The sequence below is a fragment of the Arvicanthis niloticus genome, chromosome 27 (assembly GCF_011762505.2).
Source record: "Arvicanthis niloticus isolate mArvNil1 chromosome 27, mArvNil1.pat.X, whole genome shotgun sequence".
In the NCBI taxonomy this organism is placed as follows: domain Eukaryota; kingdom Metazoa; phylum Chordata; class Mammalia; order Rodentia; family Muridae; genus Arvicanthis; species Arvicanthis niloticus.
The window spans coordinates 3,820,382-3,835,008 of NC_133435.1; the positions used below are offsets into that span (position 1 = coordinate 3,820,382).

General features: G+C 41.0%; 1 protein-coding gene across 9 annotated transcripts in view; it reads left to right on the plus strand.

Annotated features, from left to right (window-relative positions):
• Positions 1-4,896: 4,896 nt before the first annotated feature.
• The window catches only part of Cep295 (centrosomal protein 295), a 34,944-nt gene continuing 25,213 nt past the window's right edge, over positions 4,897-14,627 (plus strand). For 5 of the 9 annotated variants that reach the window (XM_076926014.1, XM_076926015.1, XM_076926016.1 and 2 more), the window contains exons 1-6: positions 4,933-5,130; positions 7,927-8,057; positions 9,415-9,615; positions 10,705-10,829; positions 11,596-11,689; positions 14,448-14,543. In XM_076926014.1, coding sequence (XP_076782129.1) covers positions 5,013-5,130; positions 7,927-8,057; positions 9,415-9,615; positions 10,705-10,829; positions 11,596-11,689; positions 14,448-14,543 — 765 coding nt within the window. In that variant the 5' untranslated portion in view covers positions 4,933-5,012. Of the gene's footprint in view, positions 5,131-7,926; positions 8,058-9,414; positions 9,616-10,529; positions 10,629-10,704; positions 10,830-11,595; positions 11,690-14,447; positions 14,544-14,627 lie in introns of those variants that run through there. The other 4 variants (XM_076926020.1, XM_076926021.1, XM_076926017.1 and 1 more) reach the window with 3 other exon arrangements.

A 14,627-nucleotide genomic window follows, 5' to 3' on the forward strand; every position in this document is an offset into this window, starting at 1 on the left:
CACCAGGGAGCAACTGCCAATTGTGTTGCTAATATCGGGAGAGCGGAGTGGCAGGCTGCCAGACAGAAGCTCTTCCATTACTTCTGTTCCTGCAAGATCATCTTTCTTTTGCATTGTTTGCTGAATAGGCATTTCACTGCACATCCCTGGTTGGCCAGGCACTTGCTATGTACCCTAGACTGCTTGTGGTGATTCCCTTGCCTCTGCATCCTGAGTGCCAAGATTACAGGAGTGCACTACATCTGACATTCTTTTGATTGTATACATAAGACTATGAGCACTCCCCCCAACTTAAATGTTAGGTTTTACCCTGGATGTGGTTAGAGAGTGAAGTGAATTCAGCCATCTGAAATGATTCTGCTGTGATTTGAATGCACTGTCACCTTACAATGTTTGGACTCCATATGGTGGTGCTAGCTGGGAACTTTTGAAAGTGGGGCCTTTGATCATTGACAGTGAGTGGGTCCTTGAGAAAATAGCATCCTGGACTTGTTCCCATTTCACTCTCACTACTTCTTGTCCACCAAAATATGAACTGCTCCTTGCCTTCCCTGTCATGATGGACGTAAGACCTTTGAAACTGTAAACTAGAATAAATCTTTCCTCCCTCCATTAAGTTTTGTCTGCCAGGTACTGTGGTCACATGATGCTAATGTAACCAATGCTCCAAGCCAAACTGGCTTCGGCCAGTTTGAAGTATTCTGAAGAGAGGCAACATTACACAGAAACTAGCCACACTAATATCACAATGCTTCCTCTGACCAATGGTGATTGTTTACTCCAAGGCCAGAAAAATGGCCCAAGGAATAAAATATCTCTGAGTAACTAAGTTCAGATCCACAGCACACATGTTAAAAACAAGGCACTGTGGTGTTGTAGGTACAAGGAGTGGGTGTGTGGAGACAGGTATATCCCTTAAAGAACCGTTAGTCTTACTACCAGTCAGTCTAGCTCTGGGATCAGTGAAAGACTTTATTACAAAAGACAAGGTGAAGAGCCATAGAAAAAGACACCAGACACTGACCTCTGACTTCCATACGTGTGTACACACGTATGTATGTGCACATTTGTGTTCAAAGACACACACACACACACACACACACACACACACACACACACCTTCATTCCCAGTGGGAATTAGAAGCTAAATATACCTACCTTCTCTACACCTATAAAGTTCAAAGACATAATTAAAACCAAAACCAGAGTAGTAAAACACATATTTAAAAGTTCATGTTCAGTTTTCTTCAGTCAAAAAAACAAAGCATTGTGGAATATAGAGGCCATGCCTTTAATTTTAGCACTCAGGAGGCAGAGGGAGGCAAATCTCTTGTGAATTCAAGGCCAGCTCTGTCTACACAGCAAGTTTCAGGACAGCCACAGAGAGAGACCCTATCTCCAAAACAAGTTTTATAAAAGAATGTATTAAAAGGCAAAATGTAAAAAGTAGCATGTGTCACACACTTTATGCCAGGTATTGTCCTCACAGCTTTAAAGCTCGCAGGCACCTTTGGAACACTTTTACTATGTCTGAGTTGAGAAAACTGACTTCTAGGGAAGTTCAGGAATTAGAACAGGGTCAGAGTTGGTAAAGTAGAAATTTACATCCATGAAGTTGGACTCTGGATCCAACATATCAACCATTATTCTGTTTTATCGCCCGATACCAGATATTATGTCTACAGAGATAAACCTGTGGCCTGACGAATCATGGTGGCACAGGCCTTTAATCTCAGCATTATGGACGTAGAGGCAGAGGATCTCTGTGAGTTCAAGCAAGCCTGTCTGTATGTCAAATTCCAGAGCATTCAGTGAGATCACGTTTCACAAACAAAACTTCAGGCTCTTTTAATTTTCAAAACACAAAACCCTATATGGGAAGCATCTTAAATTCAGAGTTTCTGCCAGAAAAATACAGAATGACCAGGTGTGTTGCTGACCTCAGGAATAGATGCATCTAGGAATCTGAACACAGTTTCTTTTTGGTGCTCCCTGGTGTAAGTCAGAGTTGTGCTTTCAGATCGGCTTGTGTGGAGTCACCCGATTCTCAGATTCATGTCTTAGTTTGAAGTAAAAGAAGAAGAACGTGTTCATTTGTATTGGTTCCTGTAAGAACAATTTCTGCAAAACACTGTGGTTTACCCACGTTAGGTCATGTGCCCATCCTTGAGGCAGTCACAGTAGCAAGGAAGTTGGAGGATGGTAATTGTCTTTCTTGGCCATACTCTATGCCCTGGGGGTGCTAGGTCTGTATCAAAGGACAAAGTTCTGAATAAGAAAGTAAGCCCAAGCAGAAGGCCTTATATGTTTTAAAAATCTGCAAACTGCCTTCACATGAGTCTCCATGGACCCTGGGAAGAGAGCTGACCAAGTATAACTAAGGACACCACAGTAGATTAAGACTCCCACAAAGACTCTCACAGAGTTAACTTTCTCCTAACTTGAATTGGGCTGGCCCTCATACTTAACCAATAAAATGCGGCGATTTTTTTAAAATTTAATTTTATTTTTTACTGGATATTTTCTTTATTTAAATTTCAAATGTTATCCCCTTTCCCGGTTTCCCACCCCCTGAAAACCCCTTATTGCATCCCCCCTCCCCTTGCTTCTATGAGGGTGTTCCCCAACTCATCCACTTCCGATTCCATGCCCTGGCATTCCCCTACACTGGGGCATCAAGCCTTCACAGGACCAAGGGCCTCTCCTCCTACTGATGCCTGACAAGGCCATCCTCTGCTACATATGAAGCTGGAGCCATGGGTCCCTCCATGTGTACTTTTTGGTTGGTGGTTTAGTCCCTGGGAGCTCTGGAGGGTCTGGTTGGTTGATATTGTTGTTCTTCCTATGGGGTTGCAAACCCCTTCAGCTTCTTCAATCCTTTCTCTAACTCCTCCATTGGGGACCCCGTGCTCAGTCCAATAGTTGGCTGTGAGCATCCGGCTCTGTATTTGTCAGGCTCTGGTAGAGCCTCTCAGAAGACAGCTATATCAGTCTCCTGTCAGCAAGCGCTTCTTGGCATCCACAAGTGTCTAGGTTTAGTGTCTGTATATGGGATGGATCCCCAGGTGGGGCAGTCTCTGGATGGCCTCTCCTTCAGTCTCTGTTCCACACATTGTCCCCATATTTCCTCCCATAAGTATTTTGTTCCCCCTTCTAAGAAGGACTGAAGCATCTACACTTTTGGTCTTCCTTCTTGAGCTTCGTGTGGTCTGAGTTGTATCTTGGGCATTCCGAACTTTGGGGCTAATATCCACTTAGCAGTGAGTGCATACCATGTGTGTTCTTTTGTGATGGGGTTACCTCACTCAGGATGATATTTTTTTAGTACCATCCATTTGCCTAAGAATTCAGGAATCATTGTTTTCTAATAGCTGAGTAGCCTCAGCCTCCCCTGCCAAAGCACGAGTGCCTCTCCCTTCCCTGGAGAATGCTCTTAGGATACTCCCTCTGGAAACCCAGAGAACAAACTGAGATAGAAGTCTAGTTCCCATGGCAAATATACAAGAAGACAGGCACTCCAGTGACACTTCCAGGAGGGCCCTTAGCTGACAGGAATTCGGTGCCAGGTAAAAGGAATACGCCACTTTGGAACTCCAGGGTGGCATGGCCTACAATAGTACAGATCAAAACTTTAAGCTCTAAAGAGAAGCTACGACTCCAATGATTCAGGGTCCCAGATCGGGGTATCAGGGTCACGATGTATAGCCTGACACCCTCTCACCCTACTGTGCTTTCTCTGTTTCCTCTTGGTTTCCTATTCAAAACAGAACATGTCTCAATCTCAAATTTCCACTTGGAAGACTTTCTGCCCCAAATGCCAGCTGGGTAGAGCACAGAATTGTCCACTCATCAAGTCAGGAAATAACAGAGGGGTGTCAGATAACTGAACCAAATGTGCTGGCAAAGACCTGTGGGATATTGGAGTAGCATCTCCTGGCCTTTCCCCCAAGAAATGCTTGGTTCACTTTTGTCTTGGTTTGCATTTTTGGCTTTGTTATTGGAAGTTTTTACTTTCACTTTGTCTGTGACAGATGTTTCCCTAGAATCAGAAAGTTTAGACTGTGATTCTTGTCTGTCTCCGAGGACCATGGGAGTGGAATAGGTCACTACTTCTGTGTTTGTGAAAAATCATGCGATTGAATCAACAAGAGGACCTGGTCTGGGTACACCAGCTAACGTCCAGATGTTCTCTCCCGAAGGTAACTTAGTTCCTACAATTGCCCCCACTGACCTGTTCCAAACAATAGTTGGATGATTATTAAAAGCTTAAAAAGGTCTTGCTGGATTGTTGGCTCCAAGACTTAACTGGAATATTCAGAGGTACGCCAAGGCGTGGAACTGACTCGGTCTACTAATTTGCACAGAGCCCTGGGCGTTAGAGGAATTAGATTTCCGAAGGGGAGACGCTAGGTGTCAGTAATTAAATCAGAATTTCACGGGAAAGTAGTTTATCACCTCTCTATACTGTAACCGCAATTGGTTATGTACCAATGTGCCGGGTTAGGTGTTAACCGCTTGTTGAACCTATATTTCATCTTTCTTGATACAGTTCATGGGTTAGAGGGAAACCGTGGCGATTGAGCAGTAAGCACGGTGTGCACTTGAACGTAGGAAGTTCTTAAGAGAGACTACGTGAAAAAATAAGATGTATAAATAAAGGTAGCCTGAGTTGTCTCGGTGTCAGAGTATAGTATGTGAACTGCACTTCCTGGTTCAAAATCGTTCTCACACATCCTCCTTCAGGTTCTGAACCCGACCCAGGGTTGACTGCCGGAAACATAACACCACCGAGCAAACGGGACAAGACACCGGCGCGTTGAGGGGGATAATGGCCCGTTGCGCAAGACTGCGCGTGCGTGCGTGCGTGCGTGCGTGTATGTGGGCGGGGCTGCGCTTGCGCTGGGCTGGAGGTAGGCGGGGGCTTGGCACGGCGCGGCCTTCCCGGCGGCCCCTGCGGAGGCGGTCCCAAGCTGGTTCCCGCTGTCCGATCCCGCCATTGGCGGGCCGTTTGAATGACGGAAGTGACGAGAGCTGGGCCATGGCTGCCCCACAGGTACCCAAACGGCTGCTGGGTAGCTGGCGGGGTGCGGGTGCCTGTGTGTCGTGAGGTCCGACCACACACGCTGTCAGGTGAGTGACGGAGCCCCGTCGGGGTTCTTCCGACAGGCCTCGAGCAGGCTGGCGAATCTTCCGGCCCTTTAAACCGCCCCGAGGCCGGTCCTGCCGAGAGCTCGGCCTTTCTGTGGCATCCGCCACCCGTCGCTCTTCTGTCTTGCTCTCAGCTTTGAAAAAAAAAAAAAAAAAAAATGGCAGTCCCAGCCGGGACTGTTAGTTCACCCTGTAATCCCAACACTTGCAAGGAAGTTCTGAGGCAGGAAGATTGTCTCGAGTTCGAGACCAGCCTGGGCAACAAGCATCGTGAGACCCTGCCTCAAGAAACCATAGCAGCGAATGGTTGTCGTCAGTCTTATACTAGAATGTGTTCGGCGGTTTGGAAGTAATTAAGCCAGACATTTAGTACAGCCTCGAGTGCTGGCTATTACTCCCCTTACACGGAATAAAGTTAACAAGACCCAAGGGATTTGAAACTTGGCTGCTGCCTTCTGTTAATGAACGGCAGTGTCGGCTCTTGCATCCACATTTACTGTTAATTTTGTGATTACTGTGTGTCAGGTACTGCCTAGTCCTCAGAATGAAATCTATCAAGATAAGTCCTACTGTGTCCATCATTATTGGACACTTAAAACAGAACAAACAGAACGTAATCCACGTGGATAGAAATGACTAGTGAACAAACCAGGTAACAGGAAACTATTTAATAGGTGTAGGAGGAATACTTTTCTCCTATGGAAAACAACTTACAACATTCCTCTCTTGGCGCCTCAACCATCCTCAGGAGTTTTTTCCTTAAGAATGTCAGTGGGGTGTATTGGAAAAGGTTTTCTTTTGTTTTGTTTTGTTTTGTTGTTGTTTCTCGAGACAGGGTTTCTCTGTGTAGTCCTGGCTGTCCTGGAACTCACTCTATAGACCAGGCTGGCCTCGAACTCAGAAATCCGCCTGCCTCTGCCCCCCAAGTGCTGGGATTAAAGGCGTGCGCCACCACCGCCGGAAAAGGTTTTCAATTCAAGCAATTACTGCTGTTTGCCATTTATTCTCTTGGATATAGTCATGACTGGGTCTCGTTCAGTCCACCCTTAATTATTTATAGGATGCAAGACGGTTTTTTTTAGACAAAAGACATGAGGTGATGAATAAGTTCATACTTGTCCTGACGGCAGTTGTAATGGAGAATTCTCTGCAAAAGGTATTTCTACTAGGTTGCCCAAGCACTTCATTGAAACAGTATTTTTAAGTTGTTATATTTGAATAGTAAGGGTTTTTAAAACTAAAGCTACTATCACTCAGTTATTAAGACCCTATCGACACAAGACAAATAATAGTGAAAAATTAAAGGAGGAGCTATCCCTGTATGAATATAGATAGTCTGTGTTCTAGGTGAGGCTCACTCATAGAAGACGGCTCCTTAGCTGCATCTGAGCTTAAACTGGCTTCACAGCTGTAAACATCCAATAATAAATTTGCCTGCCTCATCACTGTAGAGAGACCAGAGAGATGTGCACTCGTCTCGGATAAGATTGCGGTGTGCTGATGCTACGTGTATACGTTCTGGTGTGGTGGTCATGGGAACAGGTTGATAGCAGAATTACCTGGAAAGAGTTTCAAGTTACACCAGCTCTCACATACTACATTCCTCTAGATAAGAGCACATCAAAGAAAAATCTTAAGTTCTAGAGAAGAGGAGGGGGATTGTATTTGTAGCACAGTGGAAGCGTGAGCATGTGCAAAGCCTGGAGTTCCATCCCAGAACTACAGAGACAAAAAAAAAAAAAAAAAGTGTAGGGAGGCCATCAAGAACACCCAGACTAGACCCAGGAATCTAAGTACTTATGCCATTATAATTATCCTATAGGGATTTTTAAAAATGGTCATTAAAAAAAAAAAAAACTTTGTAAAAACTTTTATATCGCCTTGACATAACTTAGAGTCATTAGTAAGAGAACATTCAATTGAAAACATGCTCACATAAGATCTGCCTATAGTCACATGTGTAATACGATTTCTTGATTAATTGTTGTTGTGGAAGGGCCAGATCCATTGTATGCTGTGCCATCCTTGGGCAGGTCATGCTGCATGGGATAAGAAAGTAGATTGAGGGAGCTAGTGACCAACACATTACCGTGACCTGTGCATCAGCTCCTGGCTTCCATGTTTCTGCCATTTGAGTTCCTGCCCTGACTTCCCTTACTGATGGACTATAATGTGGAAATGCAAGCTGAAATAAACCCTTTATTCCCAATTTGCTTTTGGTCGTGGTGTTTTATTGAAACAGTAGAACCCCCTAACTAATATGTGTTTGTAATTGTTGTAGGATCTTTAAATGGAACCCAGGGGATTGATAATATTCCATGAGATTTAATGGTACTAAATGATCAAATTATATACAGCAAACCAGGGGCCCTTAAAGTTACCTTTTTATTTTTACTAGGTACAGGTTATCAGTGTTAAATTGTACTTGTGAAAACATTTGTTTGATGCCAATATATCTTTTAAGTGCTTAATAAACTATGGAAATGCCAAGACAGGGGAAAAGTAAGGACTGAACTATTGTTAGTCAACTGTAGATGGGGACAAACTTGTGAGGGATTCCACCCAGGCTTCATTTTCCTCATTCATCTGACAGCCAGGGATCTAAAGAGCAGATTCAGAACTGGAGCTAAGTTCGACTTTGTTCCTGGATACAGGAAATATATATTACCCTTTAAGTATTGAAAATATTAACATGAAGTTTTAAAATCATTTTAATTGTTGCTGTATTTCAGTAATATATTTTATAGACATTCATCTGTTTATTTCTCTTCAATTCAGATCCTTTATATTTACAATACTCAGAAATGAAAAGAAAGGTAATGAATGGAAAGCTGAGATTGAGTCCCAATGAAGAAGCCTTCATTTTGAAGGAAGATTATGAAAGAAGACGAAAACTAAGATTGCTACAGGTACTGTTTACTTGGAGTTTAAATTTTTTATCTTCCACAAATCATTCATATGTTTTGGATTGTTGTAAACAAAGTGTTGCATTTACAAGCTTTTTCTATCCTTGAAAGAGCCCTGGTTCTTGCTTATTTACATTTGAAAAATAAGCTAATAAGTAGATTGGAGAAGAATTAAAAGATATTGTTTAACCTAAGTATTGAAAAATAGTTATTTAAATATCTATATTTTTTAATTTTTTTATTCTTTGATAATTGCATTTGTGGATAGAATATATTTAGATCATTATCCACCCCTCTTGTCTCCCTCCATTTTCTTCCCAACTTTCTCTCTTATTTTCCCTACATCATGTCTTTTTTTTTTTTTTTTTTTTTTTTAATAACCCAGAGTTCATTTAATTCTGCCTGCATCTGCATTGTGCCACCCATTGGAACATGGGCAGTTTACTATTGGACCATATTGCTGAAGAAAGCTGACTGTCCTCCAGCAGCTGTCAGCTCCCAATAGCTCTGTAGCTAGGGTGGGGTCTCATGAACCCTCCCTCCATTCAGGAGTGTTGACTTACTTGATCTTGTGTCAGCAAGATCTGTGCCTGCAACACTTCTGTTATGTCCAGAAGACATTATTTTGCAGAAATATTTCTCAGTTTCTGACTGTTAAAATCTTTCTGTCATATCTCAATGGTACATAGTTGGTGAACATTAGAAAAGGAAGCTCAGAGAGAATTTGGAAAAGACTACTAGAAAGATGAATTAGACTTAGTAATATGAGCATCTAAGACAAGTTTAAAGTTAAGCTTTTGTGAGTCATGTAATAGATTTCTACCTAGAATCAGAGGTGATGTACTCTAGAGAGGGAGTGTTCTAACCCTGACTGTGAAACGTGTGAAATCATCTTACTCTTAGCATCTTATGTGTAATCGGAGGTAGAGTAGATGAAACAATATTTGATTAAGTAATTTTAGAAATATCTTTGAGGGCTGCTGAGATCGCTCAGTATGTAAACATATTTTACTGTCAAGCTTGGCAATCCAGGTCCTCAAGCAGGGACCTTCACGCAGGTTGTCTCTGGCTTCTGTGCTACACACACACACACACACACACACACACCACCACCACCACCACCACCACCCATGCACAAATACACACAAATGAATGCAGGAAAAATTTTCTAAATAGCTTCTCCCTTTTTTTTTCTCTGTCAGTGTAACTTTTTTTTTTTTTCTAACCATAGTCTGTCTAATGAGTATTTAGGAGAATGGTAGACCTGAAGAGAATTAATTTGCATTCTTATTCTCAGTTAAATTTTTTTTTAAATATTTAAACCCCCTTCATGTATTTTGTATAAATCCTCATCTTTCAGGTTCGAGAACAAGAAAGGGGCATTGCCTTCCAGATAAGAGAAAGCATAAAACAGAGGCGAAATCAGCAGGTTTCTCATTTGGCTGAGGAGCTAAGGGCAGAATGGGAAGAAGCACAAAGCCAGAAAATACAGAACTTGGAAAAACTCTATTTGGCAAGTTTAAGACATATGGGAGATGGACATCGTCAGGCTAAAGAGAATGTGAGTGGTGAGCTCATCTGGTCACTGGTGGAGACAGTGTGGTGATATTGAATCGATTTATTGACTGCTTACATGATAAACATGTTTTAATGTGTAGAACTGGGAGAGGCAAGCTGACCTTTATTTTTTAAATCAGTTTGCTCTACCATGAGAATAATGGCGTATCCATTGCCTTGTAAACCATGCCAAGCATACCTTTCTTCTGGTTAATAATAATAATTTAGCATTATTCCAGTTAATTGCCTGTATAAAATGATGGTAATCTATGCAATTAGAAATTGTTTATCTCAAGCAGTTTGGACACATTCAGGGGACTAAATTCAGATTTCCAAATTCAAATTCATTCCTGACACCTCTAAATATGTATGACTGAATATGCACTTGTTTTTCTTGATAATTTTCCTAAAGGCAACTTAGAGTTCAGTGTTTTCAGATAATTCCTTGAGTTTATTTGATTTGCTTACTGTAATTTATGCCTAGAAAATAGTCATTTAGCCAGCCATGGTGTATATACGTGACTGTAATCTAAAACCCAAGAAAAGACACAGAAGGGCTTCCTTAAGATCACAGCCAACCTGGTAAGCATAGTGAGTTACAGGTCAGTCAGAGCTGCATAACAGAACAAAATAAAGAGTAAAAGGGGGTGGAGGAAGAAGGGAAGAAATGTTAGCTTGTTTGTTTGTACCAACAATTCTACATTCTAACTTTTTTCTTTTTTTAACCTTTTTGTGTCACTGTTGGCCTTGTGTTTAATCATTTTCCCAGGCCTAGCTCATTTGAATGACACCCATATGATTTTTGAAGGCCAGAAAACCAACTGTATTACTGTACATTTGGCATTTTAGTTTAAATAAAATATGTTATTGGTTAATTTAACCTTGTGGAGATTAGCTTGATATTTTATGTTTTTATAGGAAGTTAGATGTTTAGTACTGTGGCATGGCGGTGGTGGTCCCATTGCCATGCTTCGGGAAATAACTGTGTACTGTGGGAAGAGATGATGGAATTGCAAGGTAAGATGTTGATATCAAGTAGACACATTTCTGTTCCTCTTGTATAACGTGAGTTTTAAGTAACATATACTTCTAGGAACCTGACTTGGAAGCTCTTTCTCGTCGGGCAGCAGAAAGAAAAAGAAAAGCAGAAGTGAGGCATAAAGAAGCCCTAAAAGTGCAGAAAAATCAAAAAGAAATGTTAATGAAACAGAAAACCAGGTGACAAAATAACCTTTACCATATTTTCAGCTGAAATCATTGTGGCAAGAAATAGAGGGTGTGTGGAAGGCTGTGAATACCAAATACAAGGTTGTGTATCCATGGCACTCTGAACTGTGCTCACTAATGCAGTAGGGAGTGGTTTAATGTGTGGACAGTTCAGCCAGAAACTGTCTCTGATGTAAAAACAAAGTAAAAAGATTTGTGTGATTGAGAGCATTACAAAAGTCTTAGGGCAGGGTATGGTGGCACACACCTTTAAATCCAGTGCTTGTGAATTATAAGCATGCAGATCTTTGTGAGTTCAAGACCAGCCTGTTCTGTATATATTGGGTTCTAGGCCAGTCAGGGTTATATAATGAGACTGTCTCAAAACACGCACACATAGACATGCACACACCTGCAGTTGTAGACTGGAAAGCTTCAGTCATTAGTAACTTTTGCATACTGTTAGTGGTCTGTATTGGTCATTTTACACAGTGGCCTATCTTTAACTAATTTTAGTTCTGCTATTATTGTAAAGAACTCTTGATTGACCCTCTCAGTTGACCCTCCTGTCTTTATATAAGCCTCTTGTAGCTGGTAAACATGTTCAAACATGTATGCTTTGTCAAGCAGCAAACTGGGTGTGGACTCACTTAGAAGATGAGTCTCTGGCTTTATGTTTATGACTCTGTACTGGTATCAAGTAAATGCATTTCCGGTCCTCTTGGTGAAAACAGGTATTACCCGAGAGACTAATTGGTGGCATCTCTTTTCTTTTAAGGCACATAAAAGCTCGAAAGGAAGCAGTGCTTGTGGAAAAACAGAGATCTGCTAAAGTGGCCAGGCTGCCACCACCTGTCCCATCCCCCTTTGAGGTGAATTGCCTAGAGCTTTGTTTAAATGAGTTTTAAAAATAATATTATACAAGTATATATGGAGTATTTTAAAATCCTAGATGTTGTTTTACCTATTAATACTTTAATGTATGTCTTTAAGAACTGTTAACAAAACAACAGTACTGGCATTTTGCTCAGTGTTCCCTAACCCTTGTTGTTCCCATATGTGCTGTGGTTTCCACAGTGGTCTCAAAACAGTTGGTGTTTGCAAAGCATCCTGGTTTTGGTTTCTCTCATGCTGCTGACCATTCTGCTTTTTACTTTCTTATAGCCTTTATTTGCCGAAAAGTTACATTAATTGTTCTATAGATAATTGTATGAGTACTAGAATAGACATGCTAGCCCAGAATTTGTGAAGCTGAGGCAGGAGGATAGCTATTGAGCGTAGTAAGGCTCTGTTCCAAAAGAAAAGGAAAAAGAAAAGACTCACTTCTGAGACTTCTGAGACTGCAAATGTGAGCAGCCATAGTGTTGAAAAGCTCAGTGTTGTGCACACCGTAGTGTCTTCTGTGGTATAGTGCACATTTGAAAGCAGGCTTGTTCTTTTTTGTTTTTTTCATGTTGTTGATGTTGTTTTTCAAGACAGAGTTTCTCCATGTAGTTCTGGCTGCCCTGACACTCACTATGTGGACCAGGCTGGCCTCGAACTTATAGAGATCTACCTGCTTCTGTCTCCCAGGTATCCAGATATGGCCTTTCTTTTTTGCACTGCCTTTAGAGATAGTACTAGATGCAGGGAACAAACAGGCTTGTTTTATGTATATGTAGTTATGGGACTTGTCATAGTTTGATATTTTGTCTCCCCCTTTGACGTGTGAACCAGTCTCAGGTACTGCTGAGCTCTGCTTTTAGCTTGTACCCTGATAGTTTAAGTCCAGTGTTAACTTAAGCAGAGCAGAACTCAGACTAGAAGCTTGATGTTAACTGGGCAATTTAAGATCATTTACAAGTCATCCTATCAATACTGACAGTCCATGGATTAATTGACTAAACTCTAAAGTCTAGTTCACTGGAAGTTGTGTTTTAACTAATAATGATTGGTGGTAATTTGACTCTTAGGAGGTAGTCCTGTTTGTTTTTCCCACTCATCTATGTTAAAACTGTGTCTAATTCTCAATTATACTTCTCCCTCTGCACTCATCAGTGTTACCGCTTTGTGGTTTAACAGGCACTTTCTCAGACACATCATTCTCACAATAATTGTCACCATGACCATGCAACATAGAAATAGCTTTGTGCCTTCTTTTCATAAGAAAGCTGAGGGACAGAGCCAGGTGCAGAAAAGACTCAAAGAAATTGTTGGCATTTCTCTGTGAAGGGACTTTTATTAGGTTACATACAGAATGTCAATTCATTAAGAACTCATTTTTAGAAGTGTTACTTTGAGCTGGGCAGTGGTCGCGCACACTTTTAATCCCAGCACTTGGGAAGTAGAGGCTGGCGGATTTCTGAGTTTGAGGCCAGCCTGGTCTACAGAGTGAGTTCCAGGACAGCCAGGGCTACACAGAGAAACCATGTCTCGAAAAACCAAAAAAAAAAAAAAAAAGTGTTAATTTAAGTTTCTTGAAGGCAGGGGTTGTTACTTTACTTTATTTTCTGTTTTATGACAATGCCTAGCTTGGACATGGTGATCACTCAGAAATCGCTTGTTTAGTATAATTGATTTAATTATATATTGATACATAATAAATTGTAATGGTCTATTTTTATGCCAAAGTAACAGAAACAGGGAAGTAGCTTATTTCATCTTTTTGAGACTTGTGGAATTAGTGTGCTTAAAAATCAAATAGTGTTTCCAGACCAGAACTTAATTCATGAAGAGCCATAGTGGACTTTTTGTGACTAGTTGTGCTCTAACTTGATTTGGTGTGTCTTATAAGTACATTTGTATTCAGGACATTTGAAAGTGCTCTGAGTTCTTAAGATGAAGTCAGTGAAGGAGAGCACCTGCCTAGCATGTGCAAGGCCCTGGATAAAAGTCCCCAGTAAAGAGTGTAGGGGATGCTACAGCAAAACTAAATGTCTCTTTAAATAACTGAGAAGTTAGGGTGAACTTCTGAACTGAAATAGAAACACTGACTATAGTACAGATATCTAGAAGGTATTTGAAGAATTAAAAAATGAAGTTTTTTTTATTAAAACGTGAAGTAATTTAACTTTGAAAAGATTTCTTTCGTTATTAAGCAGATTTTAACACCAGTCTTGTTTTAGTGCATTTCTGTTTCTAATAATACAGTGCAAGAGGCAAAGTAATTCATAGAGAAAAGACGAATGGGTGGCACCTGCTGTTGGTCTTACTGGCAGTCACAAGTTGATGAGAGCATCAAAGCCACAAACAAGGCTATCTAAGCAAACTGGCCTTTGTAACAGATTGACTTTGGAAACAATTAGCCTTGGGATCTATTAATCCCTTGAAAGGATGAATCTGTTCATTTAGAAGAGCTGCCCTAATCACCCCTGAAGTTTCTACCTTGTTTCCTCCTAGCATCTTCTAGTGGGGATTAAAATAAAACAAACTTTGGAACAAACTATAGCATTGATTAGTGCACAATTTTGTGGCAGTGTACTCTGTAATCCCAGCACTCAGGAGATTGAGATTTGCCATAAGTCCAGGCCAGTCTCAGACTACATAGCAAAATATTGTTTCAAATAAGAAAAAAACAGTTTTACTTTTTGCATTGGATCCTCTCTTAATTGAAATTTTAACTCTAACCATATGTTATTTCCTATTTTCCAGAACATTGACATAAACAGAATTCCTTCATTGAAAACTAACAGTTCCACCTACCATCATATTTCCACCTTTGTGAGTAGACAGATGGATACAGAGCAGGTGATTGACTTACTATTTGTGATCTCACTTGAGTATGTCTGTGTTCACTCAGTTGAGTTTTATCTTGATTCTATGTCTGGTGTG